Source organism: Clinocottus analis, unplaced genomic scaffold (assembly GCF_023055335.1).
Source record: "Clinocottus analis isolate CAN_PGR_092001 unplaced genomic scaffold, fCliAna1.0.p SCAF_17, whole genome shotgun sequence".
NCBI classification, from domain to species: domain Eukaryota; kingdom Metazoa; phylum Chordata; class Actinopteri; order Perciformes; family Cottidae; genus Clinocottus; species Clinocottus analis.
Genome location: NW_027175898.1, coordinates 1,766,007 through 1,787,882, shown reverse-complemented (window position 1 = coordinate 1,787,882; position 21,876 = coordinate 1,766,007). Strand labels below are relative to the sequence as shown.

General features: G+C 42.2%; 2 protein-coding genes across 4 annotated transcripts in view; one reads left to right on the top strand and one right to left on the bottom strand.

Annotated features, from left to right (window-relative positions):
* Window positions 1–1,331: 1,331 nt before the first annotated feature.
* Window positions 1,332–2,794, bottom strand: cimip5 (ciliary microtubule inner protein 5). The gene is made up of 3 exons (XM_068581074.1): window positions 2,462–2,794; window positions 2,153–2,192; window positions 1,332–2,033 (listed from the first exon to the last, which is right to left on the bottom strand). Exons 1-3 carry the CDS (start codon window positions 2,707–2,709, stop codon window positions 1,833–1,835), a joined length of 489 nt encoding a protein of 162 aa, XP_068437175.1. The 5' UTR covers window positions 2,710–2,794; the 3' UTR covers window positions 1,332–1,832.
* Window positions 2,795–3,463: 669 nt separating this feature from the next.
* Window positions 3,464–21,876, top strand: part of zgc:103755 (uncharacterized protein LOC449988 homolog) — a 32,103-nt gene continuing 13,690 nt past the window's right edge. For 2 of the 3 annotated variants that reach the window (XM_068581071.1, XM_068581069.1), the window contains exons 1-9: window positions 3,464–3,560; window positions 6,917–7,048; window positions 8,063–8,202; window positions 8,703–8,796; window positions 9,030–9,191; window positions 10,604–10,722; window positions 15,825–16,067; window positions 19,430–19,565; window positions 19,818–19,949. In XM_068581071.1, the coding sequence (XP_068437172.1) occupies window positions 6,931–7,048; window positions 8,063–8,202; window positions 8,703–8,796; window positions 9,030–9,191; window positions 10,604–10,722; window positions 15,825–16,067; window positions 19,430–19,565; window positions 19,818–19,949 (1,144 nt within the window). In that variant the 5' untranslated portion in view covers window positions 3,464–3,560; window positions 6,917–6,930. Of the gene's footprint in view, window positions 3,561–6,916; window positions 7,049–7,731; window positions 7,842–8,062; window positions 8,203–8,702; window positions 8,797–9,029; window positions 9,192–10,603; window positions 10,723–15,824; window positions 16,068–19,429; window positions 19,566–19,817; window positions 19,950–21,876 lie in introns of those variants that run through there. The other variant, XM_068581072.1, reaches the window with a different exon arrangement.

Sequence of the window (21,876 nt, the reverse complement as noted above, 5' to 3'; positions counted from 1 at the left end):
GAGTTTAATATGAAGTCACAGGCCTTGCAATAGTTATTATGATTAATAAACACTATATGATTCTGAATATAACAGTGAAACAGTAACGGATTAGGAGTAAATAAGTTTTACTCAAGTTTTCAAGCCAAAAACTTGTTTTTAGTTTGTTTTTTTTACAAAGAGTTTGAAACTTATATGAACTCTGAAAGGAAATAAAAAGGCCATGAGACCGATAACGGCATGCCTATGATGTTTGTAATTACACAATCAGAGTTTGTGCCAGTGTCCTTTTGTATTTATATTTTACACTTTGTTTCTGTTTCTTTTTTTCTTCTTCTTGCAATTATTGAAAAATTATTGACTTATTGATCAAATAAATACATATAAACTGAGCAAAAAATAATTTATTTAATAAAAATAAATAAAAACAATTTACCAGATATACAGGGATATTTCGATCAATTCCTTGATAAAGTATACCGTACTTAAAAAAAGAATTAAAATATCAACAGCACAATAATCCAATCTGAATAGTGAATGGAATATTTCACTATTCAGATGTATCAAAGAGGGAACTTGTTGCACAGACAGTTTCATCACATCCTGTACAATCTGATGGCAATGAATACACAAAGAAACAATTTAACCAATTGGACTGAACTGCCGTGTGTCCTGCTGACAGAATTAAAGTTTCTGAGGCTGAACACTGTCTCGTTCAGCACGCTGTCAAACGTTGGACCCCTAAATTGTGCCATTAGCTGAGAGGTTGTCATGCAAACGGTACAAAAAAAAATCCCACGCTGGACCAGGACAGGAGACTTCACCTTGAGCGAGAGCTTTGCCTGGAGGTCCTTCACTTCTCCTCACTTTCTGTTCCCATTATTTATGTGAGGGCCTTCATGCCGGGCAAACAGCGAGGCAGAGGCTGTGTGTCAAGTTTAAACGTTTAAATGTTGTTGTTGTACACAGAGTCACCTGGATGACTTTGGAGAGCAAAGAACAGATCTTTTTCTAAATCAATCCAGGTTTAAAGCGTTGCCACATATTCATGAGTCCTGAGAAGATGAACACGTTGGACAGGTTGTAAACGCTTCAGAGAGGAAACACATATACACACATCCTATATACACACATATCAACACAGATTCATTGAAAGTCTTTTCAAAGGCATATTCTGCTACTGTGTTCTGCAAACCAGTGAATCAATATTTCATTCAGCATTGCTTTATATTTGAAAGACAAACATTAAATGTAATAAAACTACAGCCATGCTGGTGGTAAAGGTATCATATTTAATATAACATATTGGAAGAATATGTACAGAGAACTTGATAGTACTTGATAGCCTCTCAAATTTATTGGGGACCAACATTTTTCTCCAAATCTAGACAAAATGATTAGTTTATAGCTGAGCAATACACAGACCGCCCTTCAGAGCAGGAGACATGTTGCCGCATGTTGAAGTACAGCTGAGTGTAAACTATCATCACACAGATTAAATGAATGTAATTCTTCCACCGTGGAACTGTGACATAGCTCCTGACAGACACATAGCCACACGCAACAGCTTTAAAAATATTATTATTATTATTATTATTATTATTATTATTATTATTCATGCAATAAAATTAATTTAACATCAAAAATAGAATATATTCTCATAGCATTTAGCAAGTATACGATTCTCACACTGTAAACTCTGATCATGGAGCTGTCCCAATTTGAGTGCACAAATAAAGAAAGACAGCCTCTTCCTCTTCCACATCTGGAGAACGATGGAAGATGGCACACATCAGATACATTTGTGCGTGTGTGTCATCATCAGTCCTGACTCCCTGCCCTCGGTGCGGCCTCTATCTAGCAGGCAGCATCTCCGGGTCCGGCTCGCACTTGTGGTAGCCCCCAGACCGGAGCGACAGCCGGTCCAATCGGACCACGTCGATCCCGAGCGGAGTGGACAGTCTGCTGCCGATCACCTGGTTTCCGGTGTTGGGGACGCGGTCGGAGAAGAGTGACACGTGACTGGGCAAAGGCTCCTCTGACTTCGGCCGCCCCTTCTCAGGCACACAGATAAAGACACACACGGGGGAGTCACGTGTTTGATGGCTTGAGCTGCCATTGAACTCATCAGGGACAAAATGGTATTCAGTCACATGGATGCTGATGTTCTTACCATCTGATCGTATTTCATGAGAAAGTTCCATTTCTTCTCCCTGTGGACCACAGGATAGCCTCCAAGATTTTTGTTTGTAATCATCAACATAATAGTAATACAAGTCTTGTTTTCTCCTCTTATACATGGCAATGAAGTTCGTCCAACTATAAAGTCGTCAGGAAACTCGAGAAGCTTCACACACACACACACACACACACACACACACACACACACACACACACACACACACACACACACACACACACACACACACACACATACTGTACATAGATTATATCATGGCCGACCAGAGCCCCATGCACTCACCACTCCCGCACGCCTCTCCTCTCGCTCCACACCATCTCTTGCCGCACCCGGTCCTGTCTCACGGGATCGCTCCGTTCTGGATTCGGATCCGCGGACGTCGCGCCGTCTCCTCCTACTCCTCCTCCTCCTCCTCCGGGGCGCCGCGTCCTGTCCGCCGGCGGTCGGCTTGTTGTCGCCCCGGTCCCGCAGGCTCGTTCCGGTAGCCGGTAGCTCGCGGAGGACACACGCCTGACGTTGTTCAAGTCCATCCTGGTGGTTACGTGGCTTGAGATTGGAATCCCGGTTCGATGCGCAAATTGGCCGAGAGTGTGTTTAGAAATCACTGCTCGGTGCTCAAGCCGGTTTGTGTATACGTTTCCAAGGAAACGGTGTTAGGGCTAAAAAATTAAATAAATAAAAAAATAAAAAAAGGCATCATCAACTGAGGGTGAAAAATGTAGTTACAAAAAACTTTCCAAATCAAATGCGAATAGGCCACCATTATCATACTTTATAATCACAAACCAGGTAATTTACAGCACGGATGTCGCTTAAAGCACCATTTCACTGTGTTAAGATACATTCACATTTAAAACAATTTAAATGTTCTTCAGCTTCTGTAGCTGTACTAAACATTTAAACAAAGGTTTACATGCATTGATTATGCATTCTGCTATTATTTGTTTAGTTGTTGGTAGCATATTGTGCTTGCTGACAATTATTTCTGTTGAGAATGTCCAACATAAATTGAGAGCAATTTTCTTTTACCAAAACCCCTCATGCTGACATGCATGAGGATAAGTGATGTTTTTCTCATCTTTTTCTTCACCTACAAGTACATGTACACTCATTGTTATTTTTAAACATGGGACTGCATTTGCTTGATTATATTAAGTGTTGTGTGGCCAAAAGAAATATATAAAAAAAAACTTTTATCACGTTTATTTAGAAGACCGGAAAAGTATGAAACGCCTTTTATTCTGAAATCTAACCACGGAAACCGGATGTATGTTCTTTAGCTACGTGGAACACATTTGTAATTGACGGAAGGGAAATCTGCTACTCAATACCCAGTAGTTAATTTCCCCATGAGCGAACTGAAACGAGCTGCCAGGTTCAGGTAAAGCAAATGTTTTTTGCTGTGTGTGTACCGTTGGCTCTACGGGACATTCATTTCCACTTGTGTGGTCGTAAAGTGCATTCCGTGCGGGTAGGAGCTCGGCCCGGTATTTGAGCTGGATAACAGTAACGTTACCTCTGAGGAGCTACCGTGAGTGAACATGGGAGAGAAGGCACCTCATGTCACATGGAAACTTTTTTTCCCTTAATTCACGAGACGTGTATTCGTTGTCACTGCGTTAGCTGCTCATAATTACCATGCGTGCACTCACAAATAGGAATATACATTTATATAGCGTTAGATGTATATGGACACACACGTTAGCTTTCTCGAAGTACGAGCCGGCTTTTAACCTATGCTAGCTGAGCCAGTTTAACGTTACTGCCAACTATCTCCTGCTAGGACGAACAACATATGTCAAGAGCTGTACGTTGATTCGGAAATCAATTAAATAAGCTGGAGGACAGTGACGCTAAAGTGGCTTCAGTGCCAACAACCCACGAGACGAGGGCGTGGTCGCTGCTGAGTGAGTTAGCGCGACCTCTTCGGCTGTAATAGTTAGCTAAGTTAGCGCGAGCTAGAAGCTCACAGGTGTTTCCAATTGCGTCTCCACGGGGCGAAGAGGGAGGAGCTACGCCGGGAAATTACCTCCGCCACCACTCGTAGTAGAGCAGGTCAAAGCACAGGTGCGACTGATAACGGCAAACCTGGCTGCATTCCATTTAGCAGAGCCAATTTCCATGGACGGTTTTAGTTGGACACTTAATGGAACTGTGCCACACATTTTGTTTTTACCTGTGCTTTTCCTTGCTGGAGTCAAAGTTGACTGCTATAATGAACACAAACTGCTCCAAAAATACTGAAACCAAACCAAGACTCCACAGCACAGCCTGTATTGTTACTAAGAAGCTTAATTCTGCTTTTTATTTAGTGTTTTTGTCCAGATAATGAGCTGTGGAAATGTTTATACTGCCACGATCCTACATTAAACTTTGTGGCGGTCTATAGATCAAAGCAACGGGTGGCCAAATGAACAGTGTCATCTGTGTCAAATATGCCACAGCATTGTCCCTCCTGTTGGCTGCGAGGATGGGAGCGGAGGTAACATCATGGGCCAGACAAACATGGCGAGGCTTATCGAAGAAGTAGGCCATTGTCCCAGGTCACGCGGCGAAGTCCTAATCTCTAGACAGCCAGTTTGTGCCCTCAGAGAGGCATCTAATCATCTATGTTCGGCGTTTCAAATGGATCAGTTCAGGTGTTAGTACTGCCATGTTTGTGTTTTTTCTTGTCCTATATTTATGTTATTTATGACATTTGAAGCGTTGAATCGTCTTTAAATACATGCACTCAGTGATCACTTACTGGGTATTTTATAGTTTACCACAGAGAAGTGGAGACAGGATAGTCATTACCTGGATTTGATTCAATAGTCTCCACACCTCTTCTAACATCCTCCTGCGGCCCTTTTTTATGGCAAGAGGGTGAATGGCAGCCACCTAGTCAGTGCATGTCCTTTTGCATGAATTATTTTTGCCCGAGTCTTTTAGTTTAAAGTTGGGTTATGACCTCGGCTCAGCTCCTAATTGGCATACTGGACATTTCCAAATCATTGTCGTACTGTCACGTGCAGGACACATGGGATCACTAAAGCCGAAATTATCTAACGCACACCGTTAAAGCTGGCTCGCACACAGTAATTACTCATAGCAATAGCCTTACCCACAAACCCTGTCAGGTTTAAATGTCTTTTTCCTGATGGAATCTTGAACAAAGTTTCCTCTTTTCATTCTGGACTCAAATAAACCCTGACAGCAAAAAGACTGTTACCCGAAACAATCAGATATCACGTTTTCACAGGGACATTTTGATATGTCACAGTGGCACTATATATATATATATATATATATATATATATATATATATATATATATATATATATATATAAGTTCTGAGTTTGAAATAGTAGCTTTGGTTTCAAAACCTTGATTTTTTACTTGAATAATTAAAGGATCAACTGAGTATAATGAGGGTGTGGGGGCGGAGAGGCGATGACAACGACTGTCTATGTGCTTTGGAGATATTTTGGGAAGCAGCTTGGTTAAATGTTCTTCTGGACCCAGTCTGTGTGTCTTGATTTTCGCTTAGCTGGACTGTAAAGCTCTGATGATGATCAACAAGAAAGAGGATGAAGGAGAAGATGACAGTGAGTGTTGGTTAGCTGGTAGCTTTTAGACTCGGTGACTTTCCAAGCTAAGGGTGTTTTGTAGTTCAACCTATAAAGTTTTCTGTCCTTTTTCCCAGCATCCTGTGCTCCTTTTTATATATCAAGATTAGTCCAGTAGTTAACCTTATGATCCCCAGAAACAAATTTCTCTTTAGGAAATCCAAGATCAACATACATTTTCTTTGACTCAAATGTAGACTTTCTTCGTCTCTAATCTTCAGGCCTAAATATCAGGCGATCTTGTTGGTTGGACAATTTAGCTGTACGAATCCTCATAGGTGCATGTCTCTCACCCTTTTTTGTATAAACATGCAAGAAGGCACACATTATATTCTGATAATGTCAGAACTAATGGTATTGTACTGTAATAATATTAGGTGCCCTCTTTAGTGTTGCACTTGGATTCTGATACGTAATATGGATGCACTGATCTAACTTTTCGAGTCCTGATACTGATACCTGGGATTTGGGTGTCGGCAGGTACTGAGTACCGATCAGGTTCCAGTGTTTGATTAATGAGCTGCATGCTTCTCTCTGTTGAAAAGACTGGGATCTTTCTTTTACCTGTAGAGCATCATCAAGCGTACCTTTTTAAGCATTGCTTTCTTAACTAAATGTAACAAACGATTTAAGATACATTTATTGAATTGTTATTTATTATTGAAATAATTGTGTTCCATCAGCTTTGTAAAAAATCTTCACAAATATCAATAATTACATTTCAAATGCAAACCCCTATTAAATGCAGAAAGAAAATTAACTATTATATTATAATACTATACACACAGCATTGAGTTAAATAGATCTTCCCCGTTGTCACTGATTCTCGTTATCAGAGGAATATCACACATAAAAAAAGCTGTTTGTATGACGATATATTACGGCCTTTTGTATTTCAGTCTAACTAGTATATTCCACCTCGACAATTAGGGTCAAATCAGAACCAGTTTTCTGAGTAATGTAAAGTTACTTAGTACAGCTCACTGTTTTAGTGGGACAGCGTGAGATTAGCTGAAACCGCTGATGAAGTCACAAAAACTCGAAACATTAGCCGCGTCCTCACGGCTTAGTGGAAACTCGACCTACATGTGTTCTCAGAATAGATTGTCTGATATCGTTCTCGGCGCAGGCCCCGGGGGGGAGATGACAAAGGAGGATGTCCCGGAGCCCATTGAGGGAGACACCGTGCCGGGCTGGTCCTCTTCCCACCAGCAGTCGTTCATCCACCAGGTGGCCTCTGCACCAATGCCCAGCGATTGTGGTGAGGATCCACACGCACACGTTCAGTACATGCAGGGGAGCCGTGTGACATTTCATTGGCCACTAACAGCTCGATGACTAGAATCTGATCTGTTTCCACTGTGTTTTTGTTCATGCAATAATGATCAGCTGATGACATATTAAACCATTGTCAGTCATTTGAACAGTCCACCCCTGAGTGAGTCAAGCCAAAATAATAATAATAATAATAACCAGTTCTTATACCATATACCATATACATACTACCACTAATTTGTAATTGTAATATATCATTGCATCGTTTTTTTTAATAATAATTAAACACAATTCAAGTGGCTTAAATTAAGACAAACACATTTCGTACAGATTGAGGTCGGACATTTTTTTAAATTTGTTGGTTCATGCAGTCTTGTGTTTTGTGCATGCAACTTAACTGATTTATATATTTCTAAACAGGTAATAGGTTCATCAGTTGATTGAGTGGAGTGCAGAAAAACAATCTTTTTTTAATCATGGAAGAAGTCGCGTCGTCCTTTGTCAACATTAGTGGCTTCTAAATTGACCCAACTTGTATGTAAAGCAAAGGGTTGACGCTGGTTAAATGACGCTGGTTAAATGATAAACGTTGGTATTCAATGGAGAAGGCCAAACCTATTTGTTTTCATCCTCAGCGGCTGAGCTCTCTAATTCTTTTTTCGCTTAACAGCTTGCCGTTCGCCGTCACAACTGATTTCATCCACATCTGCAAGCACAGCGAAGGGCATTTCCCAAGAATTTGATTGAATCAATTGAACAGTGCGTCGCAGAAAGTTAATGTATGCCTGTGCATGTGTCACACACACACACACACACACACACACACACACACACACACACACACACACACACACACACACACACACACACACACACACACACACACACACACACACACAACACAGAGGTGCAAGAGGAGTGTTAAGATTTCGGGGGTTTCCAGGTTCCAAGGTGAATTACCTTCCAGTAAACAACCTTCTGTCCTCCCGCCCACCTCTAGAGTTCTCGTTCTTTGACCCTGGCGAGCCGCAGTGCAAGGAGGTTCTTCTGGATCCCAGCACCACCATACCGGAGCTCTTCGCTGTCCTCCGGCAGTGGGTGCCCCAGGTTCAGAAGAACATCGGCCTCATCGGCAATGAGGTGACGCCATCCGGCTTTCTTCCAGTCTCTGTCTGTAAAAGATCACAAGTCACAGCTCCACTCCTTCATTTGTGGTACAAAGAAAAACTATGCTAAGTACAAAATATGATAACTGAAAACAAACTACTTCAGAATGAAATGAACCTCTGCCACCCCGAACCAACACCACTGCCACGCAGAGTTAGACAAAATAGCTGCAATGCAGTAAATTGTGCAGAGAAGCACTTGTCTCAAGGGTAAAAGCCGGAGTTTATTTTCTTTCTCTCTCTCACTTAATAAATGCTACCCTCGAGAAATACAATGCCTCATTTCGATGTCAGGTTCGCCCAACAATTTCTGTCCAAATTTAAAGACGGTTAGACTTACGAGAGGCCCGACTCACTTGTCATTCATCAGATCAGGGCCCTGGAGTTTCACTTTATGGTCCATTATGTAATAATTTTGCACCGTGACACTCGAGGCGCTTCATGACAACACTGCATGTCTTGTTCTTCGCACAGATCCTGAAGAGAGGCTGTGGCGTGAACGACCGGGACGGTCTGACTGACATGAGCCTCTTGCACTACTGCTGCAAGGCCGGGGCCCTGGGCATCGGTTAGTATATGGACAGGGCTGTTATACACACACTCTCGGCTGGACTGTTAAAGTGTAGACGCATCTACATCTGTCTTTAGTCACTTTCATCCACTTCTTTGACCACTGAACATACTCCTGTATGACTCAATGCCACTATTTATAATTCTTCTCCTGAAACACAGACTCCAGAGCGGGCGCACTGTCTGCTACTTCACCCCACTCATACTCATATCCCTCCTTTTGTTTCTCAGGTGACGCAGAGACGTCTGCCGGCTTTGCCCGCCAGCTGCTTACCCTGGGCGCAGATCCCAACCTCCGCTCGCGCTGGACCAACATGAGGGCTCTGCACTATGCCGCATACTTTGACGTGCCCCAGCTTATCGGGGTCGTGTTGCAGGCTTCACAACCTGGAGGTGAGACTGCTCCCGCACAGGGCAAACATTTCTATTTTCATAACCAGCTGCAGTTGCGATTAAGGCTTCAGTCATTAGTCTTTTTTTTTAGGTGTACCCACTGCAGCTACGTTCAATCTAGTCCCATACAACATCCTCGCAGTGCAGCCTTATAATTTTATTCAAAAGACTTTTTAGCATGTTGTTTATCTGTGGTTGGCCTCAGTCAGAGAGAGGCTGTACTGGACTGGAGTATTTCAGTGGTGAGGTTTTTCTAAATGTGATGATGCAGCACGGATAGACTCAGACAGCGGCAGCAGCAGTTTACAGCAGATTGACCACATTTCTTTTAATTATTACTCATTGCACACCAGTATGGAGTCCAATTTTTAGAAATCACCACTCAGCAGATAAAGCCTTGTTGATGTTGCTATCACTAAGACGGAACAAAGCATAATAGGAAAAGCATTGGCAAGAAGGTGCCTGACCGAAAGCTTACTTCAGTATACGAATATTGCACAGATGTGTGGAGGCGTGGAGGCTTTTCATGTTATTACAGATTAGTGTGGACAAATCACTACACAGCAAACACGACTCTTCCGGTGTGCTTGTTCACGCCTAACATTTTAAATTGAGTTTTGTAATTTTTTTAGTAGCTACTTTCCCTTTTTATAATGATCATATTTTGGTAGGCTATATTTTGGATACTTTGATGCACCAAATTAGTGCTCAGTTTGTTTATTGCCTACATAGTTAACATAAAATGAATAACGCCATCTCAAGTCCAGGCTCGGTGAGTCTTCAGGGCCCAAATACACTGAAACATTTTAAAGTACACCTATGGCTTTAAATGGACATAAATGCACCTAAGGGGCGCCCGCAACCAAAGAGGATTGTTTCTGCGGCGGCAGCCCCTGTTTTGAGAGCTAACAGGGGTTAAAAGCAAAGGATTTTTCCCCAGAGGACAATATTTTATTAAAGAAAGCTATTATTAATTAATGATAATACTACAACTGTCCAGTTCCACATGCTCTCTGTAGTGAGTAGAGACACAAAGCCTAAAAAAAAAAGCCTCTGCTGAATTTACTGCCCTGGACATGGATTATACCATGTGCCCTGAGTGGTTATAGAAGACCTTTGGCCCTGATAACAGCAGACAGATGCTGTCACAGTGACTCACCAATGGACCCAGGGCTGCAGGATGCAGGTTTACTTTTTGAGTTATCTGGATAAATCCTTCTCTATGTCCGTTCGCAATAATCTGTCTAAACAAAGTGGGATGGGGTTGATGTAGCAATGCTTCCACTGACTCTTCAGGGGCAGTATTGTTAGACAGGATTTACTTTTCTCTGCCGATTGATTGTAAATTATCCTAGAAATGAATCATGTCAGTGTCTAATCTCCTGATTGCCTTCTGTAATTTTATTTTGTAGAGGTCGATGCCACCTGCAGTGACTTTGACTTTGGCACCGCCCTGCACATCGCTGCGTCCAACCTGTGCATATCAGCTGTTAAATGTCTCTTGAAGCTGGGAGCCAACCCTGCTTTCAGAGTAAGTCACATTGTTATCTCACACACTTTGTATGCTCTCACCAGAACTTACAATTACTAAATTCAGTGAGATACTGTTTTTAACCTCGATGAGAACATTACCTCCTCACATTATGCGCCTGCAGTGCTACTGCACTAAAAGGTTCTGCCATCTTTACTGCAGATGAGCACGTTTTTACCTTATAAAAGCCACACAGATTTGGACTACTGGCAAAACAAACCCACACTATTCATATCATTAGTAAAAATGGTGTTGTATTTTTGTATACATGTTTGCAATGATAAAAGTAGTTTAGGGTAGGGGCATGAGTAGTTTTAAGTATATATTATAAGCTGCTTAAGTCTGGTATTGCGAAGTTAAACAAATGTCATCTGGCAAAAAAGTTTTTGGTCTTAAAACTTGAACATTCACTCTAATAATTACGAGTATTTGTTCAGGTTTCACGCTTGTTTTCCAAGATTATATTTCAACACATCGTTTACCAACGCCCAATACTATTTTCTTCTGTTTAGAGCTTGAACGCACCACCGATATAACTCAATGCAACCTTATTGATGTGAGCTGTTTGCTCCGTTGTAAGCAGGTCTGTGTTAGAGAAAGACTATCGCAGAAGAGCTGATCACTGCAATTACAATGTTATCGGCCGCATGTTTGATTAACTTAATAGTTTCAAACCCGCGATATGGTTTTACTTTAAATCAGTATCAATTCTGGATTTTTACTCTTCTCTCAAAGAGGATAACTTTCCACACATGAGGAGACATGTTCAGAAGATGTTCAAGCCAACACAGACTGGACTTTTTCTACTGAGAAAAAAAAATTAACTGAACTGGAAAACATGAAAAGCACGTATTGCTTTTGTACAAAGTTAATCAGTTGCTGGTCTTTAACATACATCTTTAAGGTAAGCAACACCTTCAACATGGACAAAAGGAGTGGCTTACTACTAAACACATTATTTATATTGTTACCTGATAAAATACAAATGTTTCTTCTGGTACTTGTTCAGAGAAAAGAAAACAGATTTATATACTATGTTAAGTTGCTGTTGCTCCAGAGTGCTGTTATATTGTTCTGATAACATTACTTCAAATAAAAGCGTACGATACACAATTTTTTACTTCATTATTGAATTTGGCTTGCAATTAATCTGAGAAAAATCATGCGATTGCCCCGCTCTAGATATTATATAAGCAATGTTGCATAAATAGGCTATCTCAGCTCAAAAGAGTGCAGTCTAACAACCAGATGCACAATAGTCATCATGTTTCTTTCCCACTGAATGAGTCAACAATATGAACGGGTGGACACATGCAGGAGGTATTCCACTTGCCCGAGTCCAGAGTTTATTTGCATTGGGAAAGCGGGCATTTGTTGTTATCGAGCCCTGTACAGTCCTAGAGATAGAAAATCTGTGGTTTGTGCTCATGATGCTGCTTCTGCTCTTTTTGTATTTTCGCACATTTTCTCAACCAGTACTCACTCATAAAAAACTAAAATCACTCCAACAATTTTCCCACCATCAAATTTACAAAGCGCTTTTGTATGATTTAATCTTGCTCTTTTATTTCCTGCCTTCCAGAACGCATTTGATTTGATGGAGACCTTTGCAAAAGAAGAAGTCCTTATGTTCAGTTAAAAATACAACAGATTGCAGTCTTTTAGCTTTTTTCTGAGGTCTCACATTTATTCTATTTTCGGTCTTTTTTCATGGACATTTCCTGTTTGCGATTTTCTCACACAAGCTGGCAGATAATGCCCAAAAAAGGCGATAGTTTGCAATGCAAATGTGCCAGACATATTATTGATAGATCTACCACGTAAACGTCTCTGTCTCTTATGCTGCTCAGTTGCAGTAATTTAACGCCTTGGTTGAGGGTTTGTTGAACAGCCCCGTTGCCTTGAATTGAAGGACGTACATCAGATTCCCAGTAGGTGGTGATGTGGCATCAAGGCTGTACGGCCTATGATAGCCTGTGTGTCTGTTGATAGTTTCTATTCGTACCCGTTTCATGTCTCAATGTGTCATTAGTATTCATATTCAACTGTTTTTTTTTTTCTTCTTTTCTTCTCCGGATGAATTGTAGCCGTTTCTGAACAAAATGGTGCCTCCTTTTTTTGTGTGTGCAAATTCTCCCACTGGAGGTCACCAAAGCACTATGCACCATAATCTAATAATTCTCATGCTCAAAGATAAGTGCAGAGGCTTTTATAAATATTTCTTTAGTGTGTGAATGCCAAGCTTGGAGAGCATGTCAACAGTGGTTGATATGAACCTGTGTGTTATCTTTCAAACCTTTTTTAGTTTGAGATTTTTGGCATCAGAAAATAATATTTGTTCCTTATCTCACCAAGCAAAAGTTTGAATTCCTCTGAGGGGAGATTATTTTCTGTCTGCCTTTTTATTATTTAAGGGTTATCCACTTCTTGCTTACCCGGGAGAAATGTTGCATCGATTTTGACAAGTTCTGATATTGCCATTCCTTTATTTCCCACCTTGGACCTCCTCGACCTAGTTTTAAAGGACTAATGTGATTACTGTTACCCGGCCCATTTTTGTTGAACTACAGACCCATCATGTGAGAGTCTCAAAGTATACAACATTACTATACAGGGATTTATTTATTTTTCAAGCAAAGAATATTAAGAAAAGCCACTTTACCATTGTGTTGTTTGGACCATGTAAAACCAGTCTGTCTTGAATTCAGTAGTTTAGAAAAAAAAGTGTTTGTCTGCACCATATATAGCATCGGCATAGGCACTTTCATGGCTTGTGGGATGGACTTGAAAACCCCACCTACCAAATTGTATCGCATGCATTTAAGAAATGTCATTGCTGGCAGTAGCGTATATGGTATTAGACCTGAGCCAAGTTCAGTTTTTAAAACCTCTTCTCCTTTTGTGTAAAGGTCAGACAAGAAAGTGCTTTTTAGAAGATATTTCCTGACTCAGCAGACATTTGTCACAACAAACCTTGGATTTAGAACAGGTTGGGGGAAAAAATAAAATAAATGTTGCTTGCTTTTCATGCTTGTCACATTATGGCTTAATAGCGAAAGCAACCCTTTGTACTAATTTAGCAGCAAGTTGCTTTAGTGAATTGCGTACTTGATTCTTTCAGATTCAAAGTGAGCCACTGTTTAGCATGTGCTGGGTTTCTGGCTGGCAGAGGGAAGTCTTTCAGGTAAAGCCCCCATGAGCTCTATGTGGATGTTGCATGAATTTTAAAAAGTGTAACCAATATTAAAAAATGAAAGCAGAATTCTATCAGCTATGTGTTTTTTGGAAGAAATCCACTTTTACAAGTAGCTGCATCTTGATTTCGTGGCGGTTCTTGGATAGAACAAAGTTTGGTTAAAGGAGCAATGAAAAGTGTTTGACGGTAGCAGTTTGTAAACATTTACAGTTGGCCCCTTCCTCCCCGGCTCATTGATGGTTGTGGCGCTCGCCAGTGAATGAAAGCCAACCCTCAGGGTCTCTCTACATGATTGATTGTGTTCAGATTACACCAGTTTATGGATTTTTTGGGGCGGTTTTGGATTGCACTATATTGAGAGTGTTTTTTTAATATTCTGTCCTCTGCTTGTAATTGTTATTGGACAAAACGTTAGCGGCTCAGTGGAGCCTCGAAATAATCCACAGAACCGACACTTCTTTGGCAGAAAAATGTAATATTATAATTTCCTTAGACAGAATTCATTGCAGGACTGTTGTTAATCATCCAACCATTCTATAAACTCATAACTGAGTAAAAAAAAAATAATCTTCAAATGTCTTTTAAAATCCTCACATGCCATGTATCAGAGAGTAGCAGGCAAATGGCCAATGAGTGTTTTATTGATTTTTACAACTATTATTACCTATCCTTTAACTCATAGGGCTGCTATGTAGTCACATGTCTGCAAATCTGACGAGTTGGTTAAATATTGACAAGTGTAATTTCAATTAGGGCTGTGTGGTATATCAGTTTAAAATTTCCATACGGTATACATTTTTCATGCATAGCTGAAACAACTGCTCGCCCACTATCACAACAAGAAGAAACATAGTCGCACAGGAAGAGACAGACTCTTCCTGTCTGTCGCTTCCTGGTTTCCTGGGTCCTAAGTCCCTCCAGGTTTAACTTCCTAACACCTTTTATGTACCAACGTACAAACGGCTGCTGGCCAGCGAGCGAGTTGGCCAGCGAGCGGTGAACAAAGACGGCAGCGGTCTTCTTCGTTGTCATTGAATGAATGTGTTTACTCGAGAAAAAAAACAAACATGATATACCTTGAAACCGGTAGAATTTTACAAACTACCGTGATATGAATTTTTGGCCATACCGCCCAGCTTTAATTTCAATAGTCTAAAGGTAATCCTTATTAAACTGAACATTGCTTTGCTTGAACCAGTCATATGAACAGCACATAAATATGCACAAAATCGTCTTCTCAAATCACCACTCCAGATTGAGTGGTGCGTACATCGGCTGAGCGTTACAACATTTGAACAACAGGCCTTGACAATGAGAGGCAAGTCCTTCTTAAAAAGACAAGAAAAAGTTGATGAAAGTCCACTCGTTGAGGTCGTCGGAGGGGATGGCTAACATGAGTGCCTCCCCAGTTACTCGTCGCAGCGGTGCAGGAAGAGGTCTCGTCCTTCTCGCTTCTGCATCATCCTAACTTCAAGTACACTTTGGGCTCGCCGTCTCAACTCTCACCGTCTCCCATCTCTTTAAACCGCTTGACTAAACTTCCACGTTGTGCCTGCTGATCAGCTGCTTTTGAAACTCCAAGGGGATGGCGGGCAGGTGGGTGGCGGGAGGGGGGGTTTGTTCTAGGCAATGAGATAAGATTAAAGATTCTGTCAAGTCCAGCATCCACGTTACAGAAATGATCATTGTAATATATGAGAGCAATAATATAACTTTTTCTGATGTCCTTGCAGCATAAGTGAGGTTGATTCTGCACTTGATATCTATCAGTAGGAATTATTTCTATAACATTTACTTGGCATGCCGGGGGAAACATTTTTGGGATGAATTTCACTTGTTCCCCATTTCATCATCAGATCTTCTGTGCGTCTTGTTTATTTAATTTTTTCCCTGTCTCGTCCTGCAGAACGTAAAAGGGCAGTGCCCAGCAGATGTAGTGCCTGATCCCCTCGACATGCCCTTGGAGATGGCGGATGCAGCTGCCGTGGCCAAGGAGCTCCGGGCTTTGCTGCGGCAGGCTTTACCCAGACCCAGCTCCCCTCTGCCCCTCACACTGCAAGCCCTCCCTGTTCTCTCCGACAAGGCCAGGATACAGCTCGCCGCCATGGGGATCCGACTGGGGGACCGTGTGGTCATAGCAGGACAGAAGGTGTGTGGTAGGTCACTATCAAAAGGCAAGAACAATCGTACAATTTGCTGAATGTAAATGAGCCAACACGTCTCCAGTTATCTGAAGCAGCAGTGAGCAATTGCGGCAATTATTACTACTTCGCCAACGGGGAAAATGTACAGCTCATTATAACGTCACAATATCCTCACACATTTGTAGCACTGGCACATGCATTTTTCACCTGAAGGACCTAAAGTCTAGAGCAGTTAATACTATTTTAATCCCCCCCTCCTTTGAACTCTAGTTCAGTGACCTGGACATGATCCCTCACCAGCATCCCATCCTGCATATGGGAAGAAGCTCCAAGTCTCTACAGTTATCCAAATAAGTTTATATCCAAAACAGTGTTTTTCTCTGTGTACGACTACAGAGGAATTACAGGAGTAAGAGCAGACTCACTAATGCACACGCAGCTCAGACGTAGTTAGTTTGCCACTGAGCAGATTTGTATTTGCTCATGTGCATAAAATAGTTGGAATTGAATTCCTGCCACATCTTGTTTTTTTTGGGATGAATTGGTATAGAATGCGGCGACCTTTTTGCGTGGGATTATTGATTGGATTTGTGTGTCTTACAAACACCCATTGTGCCAACAAAGCCACATAAAATGAAAAGCGCACAGCACAAATGGCCAGCTGAGCGATAACGTAAATGCGATTGACAAACAAGCAACCTCTAGCCTGCAGCCACATCACATCGCTGCCGTGCAGCTGTGCTGCGGTTTATGCTAAACAAACATGGAAGCTTTGGTTAATTTCTCTACAATTATTTCAGCTCCTAACCTAGTGAAAACATAGTTTCCAGTTGCTAAGCAACACCCTGTTGGCATTTTTCCAGCATTCGGGGTTTGACAGTTCACTACAGCAGATCATCAACGTTTATCTGAGCGTGTTTAAGTTTAGTCAACTCCAATTGAGTTTCTGTTAAGTGTCTGGTAGTTTAGAAGTGCAAGTGTTAAAACATTGCTAATAAAGTGTAAATAAATGGCTCCACCGTTGTAGTCGAACACCAGCACAGTATTTAAGTCTCTTGACTGGTCACAGTGTAGTGTTTGTTTTAACAATGTCCCCTTTTCAATGATCTTTGCCTGCGTCACATACGACCTGCACGCCTAATGACAAAGGTGTTTTTTCAGCCTCCGCTGCTGGTCCCTTTTTTATTTTCGTAGCAACCTTTCTTCAGTTCATTAAAGTGGTCGTTACCTAAATAATTTAGCAAAGAAATTTATCCAACAAGCAATTAGTTTTTTTTGCCCAGTTCCTTCATGTAATGCAAAGAAATCCTTCAGTGTGTCTGCTCGGCCACGCAACTCCAGTGTGGTGCTGTAAGCCATGTGTAATCCTTTTGACAAGAAGCGCGCTTTGAAAAGCGGCGGAGGTTTAGACCCACAGGTCAAAATAATTTGCAGTTTTCTCACTACGTTCACGGCACAATTCAACTTTGTCAAATTTTCTCCACAGTGCTGCTGCTCTGAAAATGCAATGAAAACGCCTGAAATCGGTGCTAAATTGAGCAAAACCGGCCTTTCCCCAATGACCAGACGTGTGCCTTCAGTCGTCAGGCTGACAGCATGGGCCCAGTCCATCCTAAGTTTGCCTGGTGATGCAACAAAACTGGTGAAAGAGGCATCCACTCTTAATATCACCCAACATATCTCATCACTGGCAGTTGACTTTGCCAATAACCCCAAAATACATGATGCATTTGACCAAAAGCCTGTAACTTTTATTGGCACTCTGCAAAGTCGTCTTCAATGCACAGTGTGCCTAATTGTACTGAGTCTTTGGCTTTGCATCACTCGTACTAAACGCAATTGCCCTATTATTACTTGTCACTGTGCACGAATACACATTGGGAATATACAGAGTGAGACTGCTTTCTGAATCATCTCTTTGGAAGAATGAGAAGTCTGCTCTTGAAACCAGCTCTTTTTCTCTTCAAACATGGACACATTTAAGTTTTTCCCACTGCTAAAGCTCTGTTCTGTACTTTAGGTTCTGGCACTGGTTGTCGCTCATTGATATATTCAATAAATTCCTTTTCTCTTCACGTCATCTTTCTGGACTGGAGAGCACCTTTTATACAGTAAGCATAAACCATGCATATAGGGAAACTACTGAGCTTGCTGTTGACATTATGCAACGTGATTTCATGAGTCTTCAGTTCAAATGTTCTGACGTCGGCCCTTCGGCTCGCCCCAGTGCATCTCTAATATTTCCTTAGTGCTGCCACTGTGGAAAAGAGGTGCCACTCTTGGTCAGAAAGTCAAACATTCCTTTTTGCAGTGTGACATCTCTAATATTTCAGTGCCATTTCATCAGCTTGCTTTTATTCCCTGAAAGCTCACGGGAAAAACAAGTTACAGTAGGCACAGTTACTGTGCCTACTTGTGTTTTGATTTTCTTTACTCTTCTGGCATAAACTTTTTTTTTTTTTTAAGAGATCTTAATAAATCGGATAGTGCCTTTTTGGATTCTTGGGTAAGGCTTCAAAACAAATCCAATATTGATCACCAGCAAGATTTTGGCTGTCCACATCTTAATGAATGCGATCAACGGGATATCGGCGTTTAAAATGCAAGCTTTGTCAAACGTTCCTGAATCTTGCACACTGCAGTCCAGAATGGCTGGCTCTGTCTGGCGTCTTTTAGTTTGGTTTAGTTGTGTATTACAGTGCACTATAAAGTAAATGTGAGGAATGCTTGACAGGCAAAACTGTCCTTATCATGGATGTACGCTATCATCTTGTGTTCGGAGTTGGTTTCATTGATCGCAGAGTAATGGCGACTGAAAGAAAACTCACTGGCCACCATTGCCAGTCCCAGTTCTTGCTACCTAATCAGGTCCCTGAAAATCCCTCTGCCACTTAACTAATTGATTATTGGCTTTAGCTGTGGGTCCACCCAGAATTGTACACACGCATGAATGCAGACAGACATGACGATGAGAATATAGTAATTCCAGCCCAGACGGACATTTTTTCTGAGTGAAAGAGCCATTGATTTATTATCCTGCCACATTGTGAACAGAATCGCAGTGTTCCAAGTTGCAGAGATTGGCTAATCAAATATCTTATTATCTTCCTTGCGCTTTCTGGCACGGTCTCACTTTTCTTTTATTGTTTGTCTCAACTGCTGCTTAAGTTAACAGAGACATCAAACTTTGCAGCCGTAGTTTCAGATGGGGGTTCTGCCCTTGACATATCGCGCCGCGTGAATATTTATTTTCACATTCTGCCCGGTGCGCTGGCCAGATCTGTTGCTGCACGTCTTTGTTTTTGCACATTGTGTTTTTCCATTCGATTTTTCACTCTCTGTGGTGTACGGTTGTGCTTTCACGCAGGTTGGAAGCCTGCGCTTCTGTGGTAGCACTGACTTCTCTGGAGGCCTCTGGGCCGGAGTGGAGCTGGACAAACCGGAGGGGAAGAACGACGGCTCTGTAGCAGGTGTTCAGTATTTCACCTGTCAACTCAAACACGGTAGGTTGCACCTCTCACTCACCCACTTTGATAATTGCTTCTACCATTCTGGACTTTCTAGCTCTTAATTAGTGCAATTAGGTTTCTAATGGTATCTCATCAACCCCGAGCTATTGCATTTGTCCTTTTTGCAAATTGTGTCTTTCGCTGTTTCATTTATTTAACTTCTCTGTAAACCTCAAGTCAGCCAATAATCTTCTGACTTGTATTGTTAAAATCTTTCCGTTTTTTTCTTTATTTTTTTTGTCACAGGAATCTTTGCTCCCCTCTCTAAGATAAGCAAACCTTTGGAGAGACTTAAAACCAGCACCAGGAAGACATCGACACCCGTACGCCCCCCTCGTCGCATCGACGCGTCCCGCATCATCTCCAAGGTGAACACGGGTAAGGAACCGGTTCCAAACCGCTCATAACTCTTGCTAACATTGCTGCTCACTCAAAATCTGCCTTCGACCAATTCAGTAAACAAACTAATACTTAAAACTGACACGTATACAACACGGAGGAAGTGTAAAAGTACTTCGCTGAGCAGGCGACAGGGAGGGTTGAGCGCTGCTCCATGGGCGTCAGCGGGAGGCAGAGTGAATAGGGGGAAGGAGTTTGCCCTGCAGGGTTCTGGCACAAATTATCAAGTCATATCAAAAACACCAATCGCAGTGAAGCTGGAAAGCCTGTAGGGCCCTGAGGGCAGAGAAATGTGTGAACCTTTTGCAAACACAGGTGAGAAAATGTAACAGCGGCAACTGTTTCCTCACGTCACAGGTAATCTTGTATACAGTCACCTGGAGGAGACCGGTGGAAAGCAACCATATCATATTTTTAAAAAAAGGAAAAGAACAAAATAAACCTCATAGAAACACAAACGTAAGTAATGATATTAGTCTGATCCATGGCTAATATCAAGTGCGCTCACTGAGGGGGTTTTGAGACATCAAATTGTGCTTGTCCATTTCGTCGTCCTCTTAGGGAAAGGCATGCTGAAGAAGTATTGGTGGTAATGATACCCCGTTCTCCACTAACTGGATTACACCCGTGTCCATATCCTGTGTGATATTCTGATGCTCCTCAACCACCCCTCTCCCTCCGTTAGCCATCATGTACGACACCATTTGTTATTAAAAGGCTGTTTAAATTCCTCGAAACCAAGGGGTTGTAGCATTCTCCACGAGGTTTGTGTGTGTGTGTGTGTGTGTGTGTGTTTTAAAGCCCCTTGCACACTAAAGAAGTATGGAGAATCCCAAGTCGAGGCACTCTCCTAAAAGCAATGAAGGTGAAACAATTGAAGGGACTCAATTGCATTGGGGCACTGAGCTGAGTCACTACACGGCGATCTTTCTCGACTTCCCCTGCCTGTATGAGCCACAAGTGCTCCACGGCAGAACTTTCATATTCATCTTCCTTAAATACTTTGAAAGGTGGGTTCTGAACCAGTGCCATGGGACACTGCATACATTAGACTGCTGACGAGACCTCACAGCTCTTGGATGCCCACATGCCCGGCTCCTGACTGTCCCCAATAACACAGTCCGGTCACCTCAGAGCATTGAAGAAACCTCGTCTTGGTCGGTTTTGTCGTTGTTCCCGCGAGCCCTTGGCTTTACAGCGATGCTGCAAGACTCAACGCGTTTGAAGGCCGATTTGTGGCACGCGATTCCAGTCACGCCGGGCTCAGAGTGGCCGATGCAATTCTGTGATTGATAGTCCAATTAAGCAGGGGGTTTAATAACCAGGGCATAGACGGGCTGAATAACATGGCAGCCATTCATCACAAGTGTGTGTGTGTGTGTGTGTGTGTGTGTGTGTGTGTGTGTGTGTGTGTGTGTGTGTGTGTGTGTGTGTGTGTGTGTGTGTGTGTGTGTGTGTGTGTCAGCACTTCCATGCAACCCAGGAATCAGACACATTCATGGCCAAACATTTTTTTTTCGGGCCTTTGTCAAACAATTTCAGCCCTAAACCCCGTGTTTTATAGCATCCCAGACCGCCAAGTGCAGACAGCTCACTCGTGTGCATCTTCGAATTGGACGGGCCGTTGCGAAACCATTGTGGACACGGCAGTTGTCCCTCCACCCCCTCTCTCCTTCTATCGGAGTGTGTCAACTGTATCTGGAGCCTCAAAGGGCGGCCAGGAACACAGACGGTGCTCACAAAGGACCTGCCGCTTGATTCAATAAAGTATGTGTGCTGCAGTCTGTCGCTTGAAGCGAATGTCAGTATATGGAAGGGATGGATGGAGCCGTGAGGTCCCTGCAAGCTAAAGGTCAAGTGACAAGAAGTGTTTGGTATTCTGAGTCTCGGTGTAGTCTTTGGAGTT